This window comes from Uloborus diversus, chromosome 4 (genome assembly GCF_026930045.1).
Source record: "Uloborus diversus isolate 005 chromosome 4, Udiv.v.3.1, whole genome shotgun sequence".
Lineage (NCBI taxonomy): Eukaryota > Metazoa > Arthropoda > Arachnida > Araneae > Uloboridae > Uloborus > Uloborus diversus.
The window spans coordinates 35273337-35292601 of NC_072734.1; the positions used below are offsets into that span (position 1 = coordinate 35273337).

General features: G+C 35.4%; 1 protein-coding gene across 1 annotated transcript; it reads left to right on the plus strand.

Annotated features, from left to right (window-relative positions):
- The first annotated feature begins 573 nt into the window (after positions 1 to 573).
- Positions 574 to 16794, plus strand: LOC129221096 (uncharacterized). Its single transcript, XM_054855541.1, has 3 exons — positions 574 to 697; positions 8056 to 8382; positions 15086 to 16794. Exons 1-3 carry the CDS (start codon positions 626 to 628, stop codon positions 15440 to 15442), a joined length of 756 nt encoding a protein of 251 aa, XP_054711516.1. The 5' UTR covers positions 574 to 625; the 3' UTR covers positions 15443 to 16794.
- Positions 16795 to 19265: the final 2471 nt, after the last annotated feature.

Below are 19265 nucleotides of genomic sequence, written 5' to 3' on the forward strand. Positions count from 1 at the left end.
AATGGTTTGTGTAAAAAATAATTAAAATGAAACCATGGAGCTAGTAAAAAAGTTAAAAAGGTAAATTTTTAAAAAAAAATAAAGGTTTTATACACGTTATTTATATTGCCACTGATTGTTTTCATGTTCACTTCAATGCTAGAGATATACTGCAGTAGGAAGGTAAATGGCAGTATCTAGAAATGAGCTTTTAAGTCACAATAGACGACAAAAATGCAAATTAAATAGATAAATAAATAAACATTTTAAGATACTGTCATTTACCTTCTCACGGCAGTATATTTCTCTCTCTCTCTTTCTTTTTAATAACTCGTCGGCCACAATAGGGTTAAAGTGCGTAACATTTAAATATTCATTTTAAAAGAATCACAAAATGTAAGCACTTTTCTTCACAGTCAATTTCCCACATAAACTTCCATTAGAAGAAAGAAACTGCCACGAACCGCAGCAATAATTTTGAATTCTGTCCTTCTAAACCAGTTGTCATGACCTATTTCGAACACACCCGACATCGTGTTTCTCATTTTATATCCTGTAAAAGTGTATTTGTTTCCAGGACCTACAGTCATTGTACTAGATCTTACCCGATGTTTTGGTAGCAGTTGGAATATATTCTTGTTAAAAAATGGGGGTTTCTACTTTTCGTCGTGTTGCTATTTTCGTGGTTGTTGTACTTGGCACCTTCGTTCTATCACAGGTAATAACTCTTCCGGCACATTTTTTGTATTTAAAAACATGCTGTGTGTGTTGAAAAATAGTATGTCACTAATTTTATGAGTAGAAATATTAAAATTTTACTTGGTACATTTTTTTAAAAAATCAATTACAGTGTTCCCCTTTGTAAAGCACAAAACTATACTGCCGTGGAAAGGTAAAACGCAGTATCTGTAGAAATGAGGTTTTGAATTATGTTTGAAGATCGCGTTTTGGATTCCATACTAACAATTGGGAAACGTTAGAATTTGATGCTTTTTTTTTCCGCGCTGAATTTTCAGAGGAAACGAAATAAGCGAGCTTGTACGATAAAGGTATTACAATACATGACAAAAATGCAGAGAATGAAAAATTGAAAAAATTGCAGACATTGCGTTTAACCTTCCCACAGCAATATATAGATTCATTATTTATTTTCTAGAAACATTTTTAATCAGAAACTTTTTAATGGTGAGTGCAATAATTGCACCTGTTCCGAGTTGATATCAGTTATTTTTTTAAATTTAGATTTAACTTCAATAGGAAATTCAAAATTGTGGTTTTGTGAACTTACTCTAGAGTGTTAAACTTTTATCACTGAGAAAACCAAATACATAAAATAAAGAAGCAAAAATTTATGAAAAAAATATTTTTTTTCATTAAGAGGGGGGAGAGGGAATAAATGAATCCCCTTAATTTACTAACAGCGACGAAAATGTGTCTTCAGTTTTATGCGATGATGTAGCAGTACGTTAAGTCTTTTTTTTTTTCTTGACCAGGAGTTTTCAGCTACTGGTCCAGCTGACGGAACTGGTCCGATGAAAAATTGACCAATCCCTGGAGATTATGAGTAATTAATTACCTATCTTTACGTTCAAATGTTACTGTAAGTGAAACATAATAAAAAATCTTGTACAATTACAAGGAAGTCTCATCACAACGAATTTCAAGGGACTGCAAATTTTGCTCGTTGTAGCGGGAATGGAATCCAAGCAAGGCAATGAAAATTAAATCGGTACTGAAAATTTATTTCCTTGAATCGTATGTTTCGTTGTATCGGTATTCGTTGTAACGAGATTTCAGTGCATTTGCTTTATAAACATTTAGTAAAGATTTTTATTATTTATTTATTTATTTTATTAAAATATTAATTTTTGAAGAGGTGGACCGGGAACTTTTTTTTCAAATATCTACCTTTCTGTAGATAAAAAGCCGTTGAGAATCGCTTATCTTGGTTCCAAATTAACCGTAAAGAAAACTTTAATTTAAAAAACCTAAAGTTAAAAATTCCGGGAATAAAGTGAAATGTATGCATAAAAATATCCAATTTGCTTCAACAACATCATAAATAAAAGATGAAGGGTTCATATTATTTGAAATGTCAACACTTGCTACAAAAAAAATTTAAAAAAAAAAACATAATGAGCAATGTAAAAACGACTAAGTTTGGTTAAAAACTTCACGTTTCTTTATGTTTATTCTGATGCAATAAAAAGTGCTCCGAAAAAAATAGTAAAAAGCATTCTCCTGTTCAAAATATCTGGATATAACTCTTCGTAGCATAATTTATTAGAATTAACAAAGTTTTCATGGCGTAGGAGTAGAAAATTTAGTTTTCCTCCTAGTTAAGCAAGTAACTATCTCAATCTAAAACTATCTCATATTTATGTTACTCAAGATATCACTTTACGGCAATTAAATGAATTTCTGATAATTTTAAACTAAATATTTACATAGTCTGCATTAAATTATTTCGAGAGCGTGTGGTATTACGGTTGAAACTTTGAACGGGGCGAATGAGCACTTAAAAACACCCACGTTCGTTATAATCAGTATTTTTATGGAAAAAGAAACGTTACAATGTATTAAAAATACTTTTCGTAAATCAACAGTCACTATATAATGAGAAACTCAAATTTTTTAGACGCAACAGACTGCTTTTATATTAGTTTTTTTTTCTATTCAAACTGACGAATATTACTTATTTCAAGTAAATAATAGACATTGCAAAAAATCTCCAATTAACTTTCATTAGGAGAAGCTGCGTGAAATTACATGCTGCATTGTAAAATATTCAGTTTATTATCTTTCTTCCTTATTTAACTAATGTTTCAATCATTTAAATATTTACTTATTTAAAATTTTATTTATTCATTTTTTTTTTGCTTACTTATTGTTTTATTCAAAGCTAATTTATTAAGTTTCTACTATTTTGTTTATTTGTTTACAAGTAAACACATCAAATGATTTCCCAGGCAGTAATAACACTTTGAGAGAAAAAATAAAATCATACATGTTTCACAGTCGATATGCCAAAATACTGTACTGACAACGTTTAAACACAAAATAATACTAATGTTTTAAACTTACGCTTTTGGTGATTATGACATGTTTTCGTACCGGATCTCGCTTTTTTTCTTAATCAGATCCTAATATAGCATTTTTAATATTATACTAAGGAACTTTGACCCCTGCTCCTACTGAGAGTAAGTTCCTTGATCGCCTACCCTCATTCGCCACCTACAGCCCTTCGCTCATCAATTTGGCTTTGCCTCTGTATTTTAGCGACCAAATTATCTGTAAGAATGTTAAAGCAAAAGAATGTAAGTTGAAATTTTAAATAATATCTCCGCTATTTAAAGTGGTAAGTCGTACAAAGATGAGTTCCGAGTAAAATTTCGATTTTTTAGAACCTCATTCGAGTCTCAATTCACAGCGAGGGAATGAGGCTTCAGACAGACAGACACGCACATATTTTATTAGTACAGATTTAGCATTTACATTTCAGGTTTATTTATCAAAATTGGCATCTATCATTTTGCAGGAAAAATAACATCAAAACGATGTTAGTTCCCATTATTTTAACTTAATTTATACCAAGAGTCAGAATTTAACGTAAATACGCATAGTTTAGTATGACAAAATCAAAATGGTCGACCATTTTGAGCGTGGGATTCATAAGAAATGCATTGCAGTCTTCAGAATGAGCCTTCTATCTCGTACGATCGTGCTGAGAAATTGACGGGTAACAAATAAAACCAAATTTCATTTTTCACTTATATCAGTAGAAAAAAAATGGAGACAAATTCTTTTGCGTATCTTGCACAAAGAGACTCTTAAACAAGTGCCATTGGTATTTTAAGCAACATAAGCTTGTTCTCAACACAAAAATAAGAAAACTGTAAGTATGCATTAAAAAAAATAAATAAATAAATAAATATATATATATATATATATATATATATATATATATATATATATATATATATATATATATATATATATATATATATATATATATATATATATATATATATATATATATTCAGGAAATTTTATATCCTTGCTAAACTATTTCATTTTGATAATTAAATAAAATTCCTAATTGAGTTACTGTGTGGATACGATCTACGTAGTAACAGATTCTTTGGGTGGTTGATAAAAACTACAAAAATGTTTCTACTTTCGGTTCAAGTGCTCTTATCAAGCTCTTATCTGTAAGAGGTCCTTTTTTTAAGTAAATAAATCATTGTTAATGACAAAAAAAAAAAAAAAAACTGAAATTTCGACCTAAATCCACCCCTCCCCCCCCCCCCAAACTTACCCCTAAAAGAATTTTGAGTACTTAAACATATGTATTTCAAAATATTTGAACTACCATTTTATCCATCTTCGAGTTAATTAGCTCAAGTTCTCTCGTAACGTCTGAATGTGCAGATTTGTTTATACCGCATTTCAATTAAAACTATCTTCCGTAGATAGAAGGTTTAAATTTCGAATGTGTTCGGACTATACCCCCTCCCCCTCTCTTGAGTTACAATCAGATATTCCTAAAATGATCTTTAACTTTTTTTAAAAAGAAAAACAAATTATTGTTATTTTTTAGCCGTTATTTTCAATCATTTCATCAAATATCTTGAAGTCACCATGAAAAAACATTTGACGTAATCTTCTACCCAAGATGCTAAGGATTCCTCACGTAAGACAATAACATGAAACACAGAAACTGCGCCATTAACTACAGTTGCCAACACAAAGGCCCCGTATTATCAACTATTAAAGAGACCTCTGGCAATGAAACTATGAAGGATTGCGTGCCAGGCGCGTTGCCTTCAGAAGACAGCACAATGGATGGTGATGCCATCTATGGATAGTTCGAGAATTCGGAACCAGGCCAGGAGCCGAATAACTTTCTGATCTGGCACCCCCAGAGGCCAGAGGTATCGTTTCACATGGAGGACATTGTGACCATGAGCATATTTAACGTCGCCCAGTCACCATTAATGACGACGGTGGATCCTCGACTAGCGAGGATCGAACCCGGAACCCTCCGGCTCCAAGTCCAATGCCTTACCGATCAAGCCACCACGGCCCTAAACCCCATATTTTTTCCTATTCCTATTCAGAGTCACAACTGATTACAACTGTATTTATGTCGAGGACTGCATACTAAGGGCCTTGCCTCCATTATTTTATATACCGATAGATGGCAGCACCATCACCGGATCGAACAGTTAATGAGAATTTAGAACTAGTCCAGGAGCTAATAGCTACCTGGTGCTAGCACCCCCAGAGGTATCGTTTCAGTTCGAGGACATTGAGCCCACGAGCATATTTAACGTCGCCCAGTCCCCTTTAATGACGACGGTGGGTCTTCGACCATCGAGGTTCGAACTCAGGACCCTCCTGCCCCGAATCCGACACTCTACCGATCGGGCTACCACGGCCCTCAATCAAACTATGAAGGACTGCGTGCCAGGCGCTTTGCCTTCAGAAGACAGCACAATAGATGGTGGTGCCATCTATGGACAGTTCGAGAATTTAGAACCAGGCCAGGAGCCGAATAACTTTCTGGTCTGGCACCGCCAGAGGTATCGTTTCACATGGAGGACATTTTGAGCATATTTAAAGTCGCCCAGTCACCATTAAGGACGACGGTGGATCCTCGACCAGCGAGGATCGAACACGAGACCCTCCGGCCCCAAGTCCAATGCCTTACCGATCAGGCCACCACGGCCCTAAACCCCATATTATGGCAAGGGTAAAATCCAATGAAGTGTTGCCACTGGGGCACTTTTCAAGAAATGTGATGTATGTCCACTTTAGGTGAAATTGTCTTACATCTTTTTTTTTTTAAATAAACGTAAAGATCATATTAATAGCTATGTCACTTTTTAAATTATATTGGGCCACATTTGGAAACAGGCACAGGTCGCACCGGTGTCACCGCAAGTGGTCGAAACGGTTGAGTCCCTAATTGAAAACGTACTGCGGCTCGATCGTTTGAAAACGCTTGCGGTGGCACCGGTGCGACCGGCGCCTGTTTCCGAATGTAGCCTTGAAGTAGGATCTACATTACAGTGCACTCCGTAGCGCCCCGTACCTACCGGTACATGTGGTTTAACCGATTGGATGGTGCACTGGGGCTGTGGTAGCCCGATCGGTAGAGTGCCGGATTCGGGGCCGGAGGGTCCTGAGTTCGAAACTCGATGGTCGAAGATCCACCGTCGTCATTAAAGGGGACTGGGCGACGTTAAATATGCTCGTGGTCTCAATGTCCTCCAAGTGAAACGATACCTCTGGGGGTGCTAGCACCAGGTAGCTATTAGCTCCTGGACTAGTTCTAAATTCTCATTAACTGTTCGATCCGGTGATGGTGCTGCCATCTATCGGTATAAAAAATAACGGAGGCAAGGCACTTAGTATGCAGTCCTCGACATAAATGCAGTTGTGACTCAGAATTTGAATCGGATGGTCCACTGACGAGAGCTGTTTTGTATCCAGACCAGAAGGAGAGCAAACCGTGATCCAGCACTCCCAGAGACAATGGGTTGGAATGGGAACTTAGAGAAATTGGCTTATAGCGGGAATTAGTAAATGGAGAGAGCAAGTCCAATCATGGGCTTAGCAAAAGCTGAGACAAATACGCCAAGTCATGTGACTCAACAACCATGAATGGTTGACATGTTTTAAGTGAAATTAACGAAAGAAACCTGATTTCTTTCAATGCTTTGCTTGAAAATCTATCACGTGATTTGGGATCTTTGGTTCAAGAATAAAATTCTTCACTCCCTCCATTTGAATTCCCTCAATACGGCTTTGTGACTAAGAACAACATATTTAATGTGTCCCGTTCGCCGTTAGCAAGCACGGAGGACCTTCGACCGGCTGGCATCAAACCCAAGATCCTCCAGTTTCGAGTGCGACGCCTTACCGATCACGCCATCTAGGCCAGTAGGATGAACATTTGACTTTTTTTTTTTTTTTTTTTTGCAATAAAAATCAAAACTAATTAGTGACAAAACTATTGCTATGTGAATTGGAAGTACAGTGGAATCTGGACTTCTTGATAGGTATATACTTTTATTTTAGACACTTGTAAGCACCCCTTAAACGCAAACTGTCTTAAATCATTCCTTTATTATAATAAATTATCGTTTCCTACATAAAGCAGTAATTTATACAATATTTTTTTAAATCTGTGTTGTTGAACATTAAATACTGTTACAACGCACAAGAGTTTTCTTTTGTTGTAGAAAACTTCCTCTTCCTCCTCCTATTTTAACTAACCTTAGATGAAGCAGTGCATTTAGTTGCCACCATATTTAACTAACGTTCACACTTGCAATGGCAAAAATGAATGGAAAATACGAAGAAATTATTCTTACAAACTAAACGGGGTAAAGCCTGGTGCGGTGTGGGAACTTCTCAACTCAGAGAAGTTGAAGAATGGAAAGTCTATTCACGAAGTCAAGATGTATTAGCCAATAACGAAGCCGATACTTAAACCTTGCGCTTCACTTCCGAAAATTTTTGAGTAGCGGGTGAGTAGTTCGCGCTAGCTCTGACATACCTTACTCGTGAAAGTCAAATTGCGTTGCAGCTCGAGTTCACTGTTTCCTTAAATGTGTGAGGTTCACTCAAGAGTCATGAAGAGGAAAAGACATAACATATTGTCTGCAATTTGTACATAACTATTGTATTAGTAGGGCTGGCCATGGTGGCCAGATCGGTAAGACGTCAAACTCGTAACCAAAGGGTTCTGGGTTTGATGCCACTAGCGGAAGATCGTCCGTGTTCGTTAATGGTGTTTTGAGCAGGTTAAATATGTTCAGGTCACAAGGTTCTCCAAGAGACTCAACACCTTTGCGGTTGCTCTACCGGGGATTTTTAAACTTCTTTTCTGAATCAAAAGAAAAAAAAAAAAACAGAGCTGTCTTCAGGGCCTCATCTAACCGGTTAAGCCGCAAACAGTGTTAGTACAGGAGTCCCTGGAGTGTGATATGTGATACGAGTAGTGGTATATGAAGTATTTTGCAAAATGTGTCAATTTTGCTTTTAACCACGTTTTTATTCTTTTAGGACTATCCCACGTATTCCGAGCTTGACCTACCCCGAACCCGCTTCAGCTGCAAGAACAAAATAAATGGTGGTTATTACGCGGACATCGAGACCGATTGCCAGATGTATCACGTCTGCTCACGTGACAAAGATGGCGTCATGAGGAGCACCCGCTTCCTTTGCGGAAATGGTACAGTGTTTGACCAACGACAGTTAGTGTGCCAAGATTACAGACGGGTGCAGAGATGCAAAGAATCGAGAAAATATTATAGAAATGTAGGAACCGTTTTGGTCGGGGTTCAACCGAGGCTCAGGTCGGAAAGAAGACATCAAGAAGTAATCGATGAGGTAAGTTTTAATTCACATAGCTTTAAAAAAGACCTTTTAACCTACCATTGCCATTTCAACTTTCAGTCGATTGCTTTCTTATACACTAGTGGCACCCGCACGGCTTTGCTCGTAGTAGAAAATTAAAAGGTCTTTTGGTTCGCTTGTATATTTACAAATAATGTATGATGAATTTCTCGCTAATTGGCTTGCCCATGTTACTGTTCTGCGTGATGATAACTTCGTAATTTACTCGTTCATCTTATGATAATTTTGCTTTGGGAGATGCTCTTAAAATTGGAATAGAAAAAAAACAAAATTGAATTTTCAAAAAACCGCTTCGAGGTGCACACCCCTATGCTACAGACTAATTCTGTGCCGAATTTAATGAAAATCGGCTGAACGGTCTAGGCGCTATGCGCGTCACAGAGATCCTGACAGACAGAGAGAGAGATCCGGACAGAGAGACTTTCAGCTTTATTATCAGTAAAGAAGATATTCCTGGGAAGAACTTTGAAATTAAAAGTTTAATCATCGCTTGAGATGTGAACAGTTTCATAGTAAAGTGGTCATTCGGGATACTTTTGTTTGACTTTGCATCCCTTGAATTTTTTTAGGATATGAATAAAAACCAAATGGCGCAACCCCATTCACCTTGAGAGGATATGAAAAAAATTTTCTTCTCTCTTTTTTGAGAAAGAAGCCAATTTTGTGTACTGCTCATAGCATTATTTATTAGTTAAGGCATTCAGAGCTTAATCCGCTTTAGCTCTGGACGCCTCATTTATGAACGTATAATTTCGTTGCCAAAATCTACTACGTTCAGACATAAAGTTTATCAAGTCAAAATGGGCTTGATACATAGTTGTAAATGCCTCAATTATTAAGTGACTGTTCGGAAGCAATTTGTTTGAAGTTGTAGTGATTGTTCTTCTTACATTATAATATTTTATGCAATAGTATGAAGGATAAGATCTTGCTATTTTGTAAAGTACAAAGGGGGGGGGGGGGCTTATTTTAACATTTAGAAATTTTATTCTTGTAAAATAAAAATTTCTCTTTTATATTTATTTATTTATTTATTGTTGCATTCCATTTCTGACTTGGCTCAAATTTACCCTGAATGGGAGAAATATTTTGATCCCGGCCAATACTTCGTTTTAAATGGATGTAATACTACTTTTTTCTTATTTTTGGATTAGAATACAATACTTAGGATTTTTTTTCTTTAGTGTTGTGAAGAAAAATGCAAAAATCTCGTTTATGTTCCTGTTGTAGGATTTGTTCAAAAATTCGTATCAAAGTTGTTTGCATAGTGGCAAAAACATTTTTTTAAAAAAAACTTTTTTTTCCGCTATCATTTTTACTGTAATGAAAAGTCGTGAGATGCGAAATCAGGTGAATAGGGTAGGCGATTAAACTATCAGCTTTATATAATTGTTAAAACATGAGTGCTGCAGCTTGAAGATGAGAAATCGAGACTCAAAATTATCCTGAATGACTGTAATGTTTCACGTATAATGTGTAATAAAATGTTACTTGTTTATTGACAAACGGTTGCTCTTAGTCACGATGAATGACTTGATGTTTTGCATGAAATTTATAATAAAATACCATTTGTTTAGGAACGTTTTTATTCTCTTAGGATTATCCAACGTAGTCTGAGCTGGCCCTACCCGAGACCAGCTTCAGCTGCGAGGGCAAAGTAAATGGAGGTTATTACGCCGACATCGAGACCAAATGCCAGATGTATCACGTCTGCTCACGTGACAAAGATGGCTTCATGAAGAGCACCCGGTTCCTTTGCGGCAATGGAACGGTGTTTGACCAACGACAATTAGTCTGCCAAGACTACAGACGGGTGCAAAGATGCCATGATTCGAGAAAGTATTATAGAAATGTGGCAAACGTTTTGGTCGGACTTCGACCGAAACTTAGGTCGGAGAAAATACATCAAGAAATAATAGATGAGGCAAGTTACAAACCACAGCGTATCAAAAAAGACCTTTTACTCTCCCCTTGACTGTTCAATTTTCAGTTGCATTTCTTTTGAATGCGTATATCAAAGAAAGACTTTTGAGTTGAAAACATTTTTATCCGCTGAGCTGTGAACTAACTCACAGTAAAATGCAGTCATTCAGAGTAATTTTGAGCAGTTCCGGTAAACTTTGAGCTACTTCAAGTTATTAAGTATACATTCTCCGATTTTATGTTACTTAAAGGACTGGGTTAAAAACGTAAAGTACGGGAAGTATATAACACTAGAACGGATGATGAGAACCGATGAAAAAACATTAAATGCGGGAAAAAAACGTAGATTCAGGCACATAAAATTGGGATTTCACTTCATTTAAATTTGAATAAATATCAGAAGACTGCATTCATCTTGCAAAGTTATGAATGATATTTTCACTCCATTTTGCAATATGTTATTTCAAAAAAACTTTTAATGTCGTAATTCTTTATGCATCGTATCTCATAAATCTTTTCAAATTATGATTTCGCAAATTTCATTGTCTTAATGTGAAGGATACATTTCAGCGGATTTGTACTTTTGTATAAATCACGGAAGCCAACATTATCACCCTTAGACACCGTTTTGCTTGCTTTCGCGGTTTAAACAAAAATGCAACTTTTTTAATCTGAAATTTATCCTTTCACATAAATACCATAAAATTTGCAGAAACATAATTTCTATAAGATTTATGGGATAAGATGCATTTATAACTGAGTTTTTAAAGTTCTTATTTATTTTTCATAGCTTTTTTGAAGTTGATGCTAATGCTTTTCCTATATTGCAATAGTCAATACATTAGTATAAATGATAGAAATCTTGTCATGATAGAAATATTGGTGTTTTTAAACATTTAGAAACGTTATTTTTCTTGTTTAAAATTGCACTACTTTTATTAAATTAACTTATTTTTCATCAGTTTTCTGAAATGCCTCAAATTTACCCTTAATGTCTGGACAATTTTGATCCAGTCACAGCATTCATTTTGAATTGATGTGATAATTATTCTTTCTTATTTTTGAACTAGTGGTACTCGCACGGTTTTGCCCGCTTGGTGGCCCCGTAAAATTTGGTGGCTCAGAGGGGTGGCTGCTCTTACAGTTTTTGAATACTGAACACGAACTATACTACTAATAAAATAATTCAATACCTTAGAATGGTTTTTTAAATATCGGGAAAAGAAAATGCTTTATTCCTTAAATTCTACTTTTTATTAAAAAATAATTCAAATAGTGTTTGTTTACAATTTTCCAGTTATACCGTATATCCCTCTTTTTTTTTTCTTTTTTCAATTTTGCTTTTGACTCTAAAAAAAATTTCTGAATTGAATCATTAGCTATGACATTTGAATTTTCAATGACATCATCAATTATCTTCAAAGATTATCGCTGTGTTAAAAACTTCACTTCTCCTTTTTATCTCAAATAATATTACAGAAACGTCATGCTCTAAATCCAAAACAGCGGGCAAAAGGCATCAATTGAAGTTGTTTACAGTTATGAATTTTTTTTTTTTAAATTAAAAATTAATTTTTTTTCTATGAAGCAAAAAAAATTTACCCTCTGCGGAATGATTTTTCAGTAAACTTTCTTCCCAGTCACTAGTGAGATCATTGCAGTTCTCCATAACTACTCTTCTTCCTTGTTTCACTACAAAAATCCAAACATAGGGAACACTTGGCCATTCTCTTTAAAAAGGCTCAAGGTCAAAACAAATTAAATGGAAGAGTAGTCGCCAGTCTCTTTCGAAACCTACACTGGAGACTATTGCAGGACTGCGGAGTCGGAAGAAAAATTGCCGACTCCGACTCCAACTCTGAATCCTGGATTTTGAAAGGTCCGACTCCGACTCCGGCTTTTTTATTATTTATTTATTTTTTCCAAATATCCCTTCCTCATGGGAAAGGGGAAAACCCCTAAACAGAGATTGAAATATTATGAAATTTTCGCGTTGTATTTTATTGTAAACCTAAGATGTATACAACGTTAGAAATTCAATTCGAAAATCAAATTATCCAATAGTTGCGATTTCTAAAGTGAGATTACTTAAAAATCCCAATAAAAAAATGAATAGGATTAATTTGCTCCCCTTTAATGTTTAACTAACAGATGTAGATTAAAACCTGTGCTTCCAGTTTTAGAAAGCAGTTACTTGAGGGTTTTTTTTTTTTTTTTGCTTAGTTAAAATTTTTTCTTGACAAGGGGCGGTCCTCCCCCCTCCCGGGTGACACCCATCTGGTGGGTACCACCTCAACTCAATTTCAGAGTTTATAAAAATTGAAATACTTTAATTCTGAAAAAAATCCCTAAGAATATCCCCCAAAATCTTAAATTTCATCTTAAAAATTTCAACGAAAATATTGCACTATATTGCGGGGAGAAGTCGGGTACAAGTACGTCTAAAGCAAATTTTAACCAAAATGCGGCGGTATACAGCTTTGAACGAATAGCTTTTACTATAGCAGCATTTCTTGGCTCAATTTTTAATTTTAGTTTCATTGGCAGCTTTAGAATTAACCTTAATAAGAAGATTTTGGGATTAACTACAATTATTGAGTGTTATAACCAAGAAATCTTATACTGATTTTTTTTTTAACTTTTTACTGATAACCAAGCTTGCTTAGATAAAGTCTTTAGATTAAAAAAAAAAAAAACATTTATATTTTATCGGATCTTTTGGATTTGCGCTTTCGGGCCTAACCAACTCTTATTTGAATTTACCAAGCACCCTCAGAAGTTTCCCGACTTGCTCAAGCGATTCATACATTCCTTTTACTATTTTATAATTGAGATCGAGGTAAAAAATATATTATTATTTTTACTTGAAATTCGGATCCTGACTTATGCGAGGGATGCGTTCCAAGACTCCTCGCGTAAGTCGAAATTTCGCGTTGTAGAAAAGTGTTGTGTATATGACTTTTTTTATTAACATACCAAATCATTTTAGACATTTAAACACCTTTTAAACTGTTTTTGACCATTCTTAAATTATATATTACCGTTTCCTACATAAAGAGCTGAATTTTTAGCGTATTTTTTAAAAAATTGCATTATTCAACATAAAATACTGCTACGATGCATAAAATCAATGATCAATGGTAGAGAGAGACATAAAAATTAAACAGTACGGTACGTACAGTGCGTAGTAATAATAAAGCACTGCACTGCAAGAGTACTATACAGTAGATACAATAAGTTACATTTATAACTTAAAAATTGAAGATGATGATTTATCCTGCACGATCTGATCGTCATTCTAATATATTTTTAAATACAGTAGCTTCGCATTTACTTTTATAACATTTACATCTATGGTAACACCCCTCTTCGATGGGATTCCTTGGACTTATATGGATTGACTTCTCTTGACTTTTAATTATACGTAATGAAAGATTCACCAATACCTAATTGTCGTGCTACCTTCGACCCACTTTCTAGTTGTTCAAGTGTATCAATAATCTTTGCATTTTCTTAAATTGTCGTAAACTTTCGATTTTTATTTCCATCTTCAAGCTTTAGATGAAACAGCGTGCCTAGGTGCCACAATATTTCATCATCTTTCATATTTAGAATAAATAAATGAAAAATGAGGAGTGATGATACATATACACTAACAATGCTATGTTTATAGTGCGGTATATGGGAACTTGCGCAGTGATGCTGAAAGAAGGAAAGTACATTCACGAACTAATGTTTAGTAGTCATTAACAAAGCCGAATGTTAGCATCACGACTCTTTTCCAAATATTTTCGTGTTGAGAGCGAGAAATTTGCTTTAGCTCTAAAATTCGTTGCTTCTGAAAAACTCGCGTTATAGCCATTTCGCGTAGGTCGGATCGCGTTGTAGCTGGAGTCGATTGTACTTAGGAAATGTTAGGCAACAAAACTGTTTGCTGACAGTTGCTATAACTTAAATAAAGTTAAAAAATATACAAGCTAGGTGACGGCGTAGGTAGCTGTTACAGAAAGCCTCGATAAACAATCAAACCAGCTGGTTGCCACAATGACAAGCATTTTCTTATTAGTAGCATGTAATCAAATTAATCGGTAGTCAGTTTTTTAAAAAATGCAAGAGTCAGTGAAAATTAAATAAATAAAAAAGACGTAGTCGGGGGTCGGCATGTTTTCGAACCACTCTGACTCCGACTCCTTTACCCCAAAATCAGTCCGACTCCGACTCAACAGCTCTGCTATTATGTTGCTCTGAGGTGTTTGAGGGGCCACTTTTAAGGTTGATTTAACGTTGTGTGCATGTGCAAAAATTTCATTCCTTGCGAAACTAGCCACTTACAGAGTAGAAAACAAGTAAAAAAGAATAAATTATATATATATATATATATATATATATATATATATATATATATATATATATATATATATATATATATATATATATATATATATATTTCAATACTGATAAAGAAGAAAATTGAAATAAAATAAAATAAATATAGGGAAATAAGAAATGTGTATTTTAGCTCTTCGTAGTATGTTTCGTCGTAAAAAAAAGATTTTGATAGTTTTAACGAAGATCTGTATTAGATTATCAACTGTATGTGTTATTACTGTATCAACAAGCACAAAAAAATGTTTAAGCGTGATTGAATCAGTTTGAAGTAGATAAATTGAGGCTCAAAGATGCCCACAATAACTCTCAGGTATGTAATTTGTAAAGAAATACTGTTCATTTAAGTACATTTTCATTCTTTTAGGATTATCCCACGTACTCTGAGCTTGACCTACCCGAGACCAGTTTCAGCTGCGAGGATAAAGTGAATGGAGGTTATTACGCCGACATCGAGACCAAATGCCAGATGTATCACATCTGCTCGCGGGACAAAGTTGGCGTCATGAGGAGCACCCGGTTCCTTTGCGGCAATGGAACGGTGTTCGATCAACAACACTTAGTGTGCCAAGACTACAGACGGGTACCGAAATGCAAAGATTCCAGAAAATACTACAGAAATGTGGCGACAATTTTGGAACTTTTAGAAGAAAGGTTGAGGTCGGAGAAAGGAGTGAAAGCTATAATGGATGAGGCAACTTTCGATTCGCAGAGATTTAAATGAGACTTTTCACTCTCTCCTCATATTTTAATCATTTTTGAATTGCTTTGCTTAAAAATGTGTACAGGGTTACCACAAATGATTCATTTGTTTTCAAATCGCTATGTATCCAAAAGTATTGCACGCACAACGATGAAGAACCTACAGGTTGTCACTAAATGCCGTGCACAAACTTGAAAGGAAGGTGCAGAACACGATAACAAGTAAGAATCACTTAGAAACATATTGTTGCAAACGCAATCTAACGCGTTACATACACATAAAGCCAGGCATTGAAAAATGCTAACCAGGTAACAAATAGCGATAGATTATGACACAAATAAGATTTTACACTACATTTTAGTTTTAGAACCGCTTCTTGTAATACATGCGTTGCAGTTGTATTACATGCGAAGCAATGACGAAACATCGACCATCGCAATTACGAGTCATCCTAACATGCTTTCTTCCATCTCTGCTTTGTTGTTGCGACTCGTGTGTTAGAGCTACTAGTCGCAAGTTTTAACAACAGCTTTAAACCTGTTCTAAAATCTTAAATTTGTGTAAATCGATTTTGTGTAATAAACTAATGAGCTGTTTCACATCCACCAGTGTGTTCTGGCTTTGTATGCACGTAGCGAATCAGCATTGCGTTTGCGACCATATGCACCTGAATGCTTATTTCTTGTTATCGTGTTTTGCACCTCCCCTCTAAGCTTGCACACTGAATTCAGGGACACCCTGTATAAAAATAACCTCAACTTAATGTTTGGAACTGTGTTAACCAGGTGGTAATCAGAGCGCAGTTCTTTTAATATGGTAAAACAAGAAACTTTTTGTGTGTGTGTGTGTTACATCCTGATGCGGACCAGTGTCGTCCTGGTAGTGTCGAGCGTCTTTTGGTAATGGTCATCATTGTCGCAAGGATGCTATCCTTGAGTTCTACCGCTATTGGTAGTGGGGAGTACATAGACAATGTCATTGATATGGTCTCAAAGCACTGCAAGAATAGATGAAATTCACGCATTATGTTACACACATCCTACAAACATGGTATTTCTTTTGAAATATTAATATGCAACAGGGTCTGACGACGACCAAAGTCTTTGGTAAAGTTTCGTTTCTTGCGGGGGGGGGGGGGGTAAATTTTGAATCTACTCTTAGGGTGTCAAATATTATTAAGAAGAAAACTCTTATGGAAATGTAAATTAAATAACATATCCTTATCGATCAGTACTTCAACACGTTTAATCATCAGCACAGAATCCCTTGTTTTTATTGTTTAGTGCTCCTTGCAGACATTTTTTAGTAAATTTAGTTCCTATATTTTTGGTAATGTTGCATGCTTAATCATTTTGCTCAATAAAACTTTTGTATTTTGTTATGGTTCTTCTACTTAAATAGTAGTTTTGAGTTCTTGAATTTTCTTTTGTATCAATATTACACTTTATTCATTCTATTTTGAAATTATATCTATGCATAATTAATAACGCAATTAATAAGTTCACAAAACAAAAGCTATACACAGTTGGAAAAATGTTTTTTTTTTTTTATTTATAGCCATTTATGCTTACTGTGTTGAAACTGAAAGTCAACTTCTTGAATTTCTAGAAGAGATTTGGAAGTAAAAAAACAGTTACCGGTTCACTGAATGTTTTTACAAAAAAAAAAAAAAAAAAACTGGTCTGCCGATGAAAGAATTTGAGGAACTATGGTCTACGGGAAATACAGTAAGCCCTCATTAACACAAACCTTATTAAAACGGACATTTTGATGTAGGGTAGACTGGGACACGTTTACAGGAATTTTTTTTCAATGAAATTTCTAAAATTTTTGTTTTAACTTAAAAATTTTTAGACACTGCGGTTTTATGAAGCAGTTAATGGAGTCAAAATTGGTATATTCAATTGTTGCTCAGTTTGTTTTTAACCGTTAAAAAATATTTTTTGAGTCCAAGTTGGTTGCGTAAACATGCCCCGGAAACGGGGCCACGTTTACGAAAAACCTCACCGGTTTGCACAGTTATTCACAAGTTTTTAAGTTTCTGAGTCTCTTTTTTTTTCTTTTCTACAGAAAAAGAAAACAACTTTACAGGCCTGCGAAATAATTTCAATAGCTTTTGCCGGTCGACGGGTCAAAAAGGTTCAGAAACTCTGTTTTATACAGTTTCATATTTCATTCTCTTGAATTCAAGGGACAATTTTTACTCTGCAAAGTAGTGGGTTTATAATTCAATTTAATTGACACTTTGTTTAATGCGTTCCTTCATTAATGCGAACGACATGGGTCCCTTATTAGTCCAGATCAAGGGCGCCCATATAGGGGGAAAGGGGGGCTCGAGCCCCGTTTAGAAATTAGAACTTCCTTGACTTTAGTCCTTTTTTCTATACAAAACTGTAAAAACATTTCTTCTACAGCCACAGATGAATAAGTTATTAAAAATGTCAAATTTGAATGACTCTAATCTGTCCTGAAACAGGATTCCATGGGGAAAATATCTGAGCCCCCCCCCCCTTACAATTTTGCGTATGGGCGTCCATGGTCTATATTAAGGTGGTTCTAATGTACTGCATTTTTATCTTCCTTTTTAAGGGTAGAATCGACTATCACGCATTCAATACACATACTGAATCTGTATTATATGTATTCTCGCTTAATACTTTATTGTATTTATTGAAGCTGTGCATCTTATAGGAATTTGGCGGCCAAAAAAGAAATAATAAATTAATAATTAAAATAAAACACATAAAAAGAGTTCCCACTGCTACCTTCGACGCACATGGACAGAACTTTGCTCAAAAAGTTGTTTAACAATTCAAATGTAGCCAGAAGCGTGCACAGAGGGGGAGAAGGGACTCTTGTTGGCCCGGCCACCAGCCGGAAGGGGGCACAAGATTTTTAAAAGGAGGGATGAAGTGCATGTGGAGATGTAGGGGTAAACAATAAGTAGGCGGGTCCGTAAAAGTCATTTGTTAAGGGCCAAACATTTTTGTGCACGCCCCTGAATGTAACGGTGAGTGGTTAAAGACCAACCCTCATTGAAGGTGAGAGACCCAATAAAAGACCCAATAAACTGGTAGCTAAAGTAAATTTAGTTCACTAGCTAGAATCCACAACCATGGTGCGATTCCACTCGTAAACCGAAGAAGTAACCTACCACCCTTAGGGCAAAGGTAGAACTACATGCAGTATAATTACGACCCGGTTATCATACCCAGAGACTGCAGTTCCGTCCTTGCACTGAACTCATCAGTCTGGAATAGGGAATAACTGAGCTGGAGGCAAATGTCATCTCATTGAAACTAAGAGTGCCAACAAAAATGCATTCGCGGGACTGACCGCAAGAAGTTATGCTTGTATTGAGTACGATAAGCTGAATGGATATATTAAACTGAATGAACTGAAACTTAATTCGATTTGTTGCTTCAATATACCTTCAACATTATAAGCTTAAGTTATTCGATAAATGCCTAGTACCAGTGCCGTCACTACGAGGGGGGAGGCGAAGGAGACGGTCCGCCCCGGGTGACACCCTAAGCGGAATTGCAAGTTTTTGAAAAATATTGCTAAAATGCAATTTTAAGACTACAAATTTGAAAACTTTCCGGGGGGAACCCCCTCCTTTAATCTCTTTTTTGTACATAAGCCGACTTAAAATTTCGTTTATGACACAAATGTATTTGTTTCTGAATTCCATGAGTTTCATGTTTACATGTTTATACATGTATGTATTTTTTACTTCCTTTTACAAAAAAGGAAGTATTGTATTCGCGAAAAAATTTTCACTCAAAAATCGCCCTTAATTTCCATTTTGCTCACCCCCAAATGAATGTTGAGTTTTTTTTTC

Coding starts and splice junctions, on each gene's coding strand:
- LOC129221096 (XM_054855541.1), top strand. CDS start 626: ATGGGGGTTTCTACTTTTCGTCGTGTTGCTATTTTCGTGGTTGTTGTA. Junction 698..8,055: donor GCACCTTCGTTCTATCACAG/GTAATAACTCTT, acceptor TTATTCTTTTAG/GACTATCCCACGTATTCCGA. Junction 8,383..15,085: donor ATCAAGAAGTAATCGATGAG/GTAAGTTTTAAT, acceptor TCATTCTTTTAG/GATTATCCCACGTACTCTGA.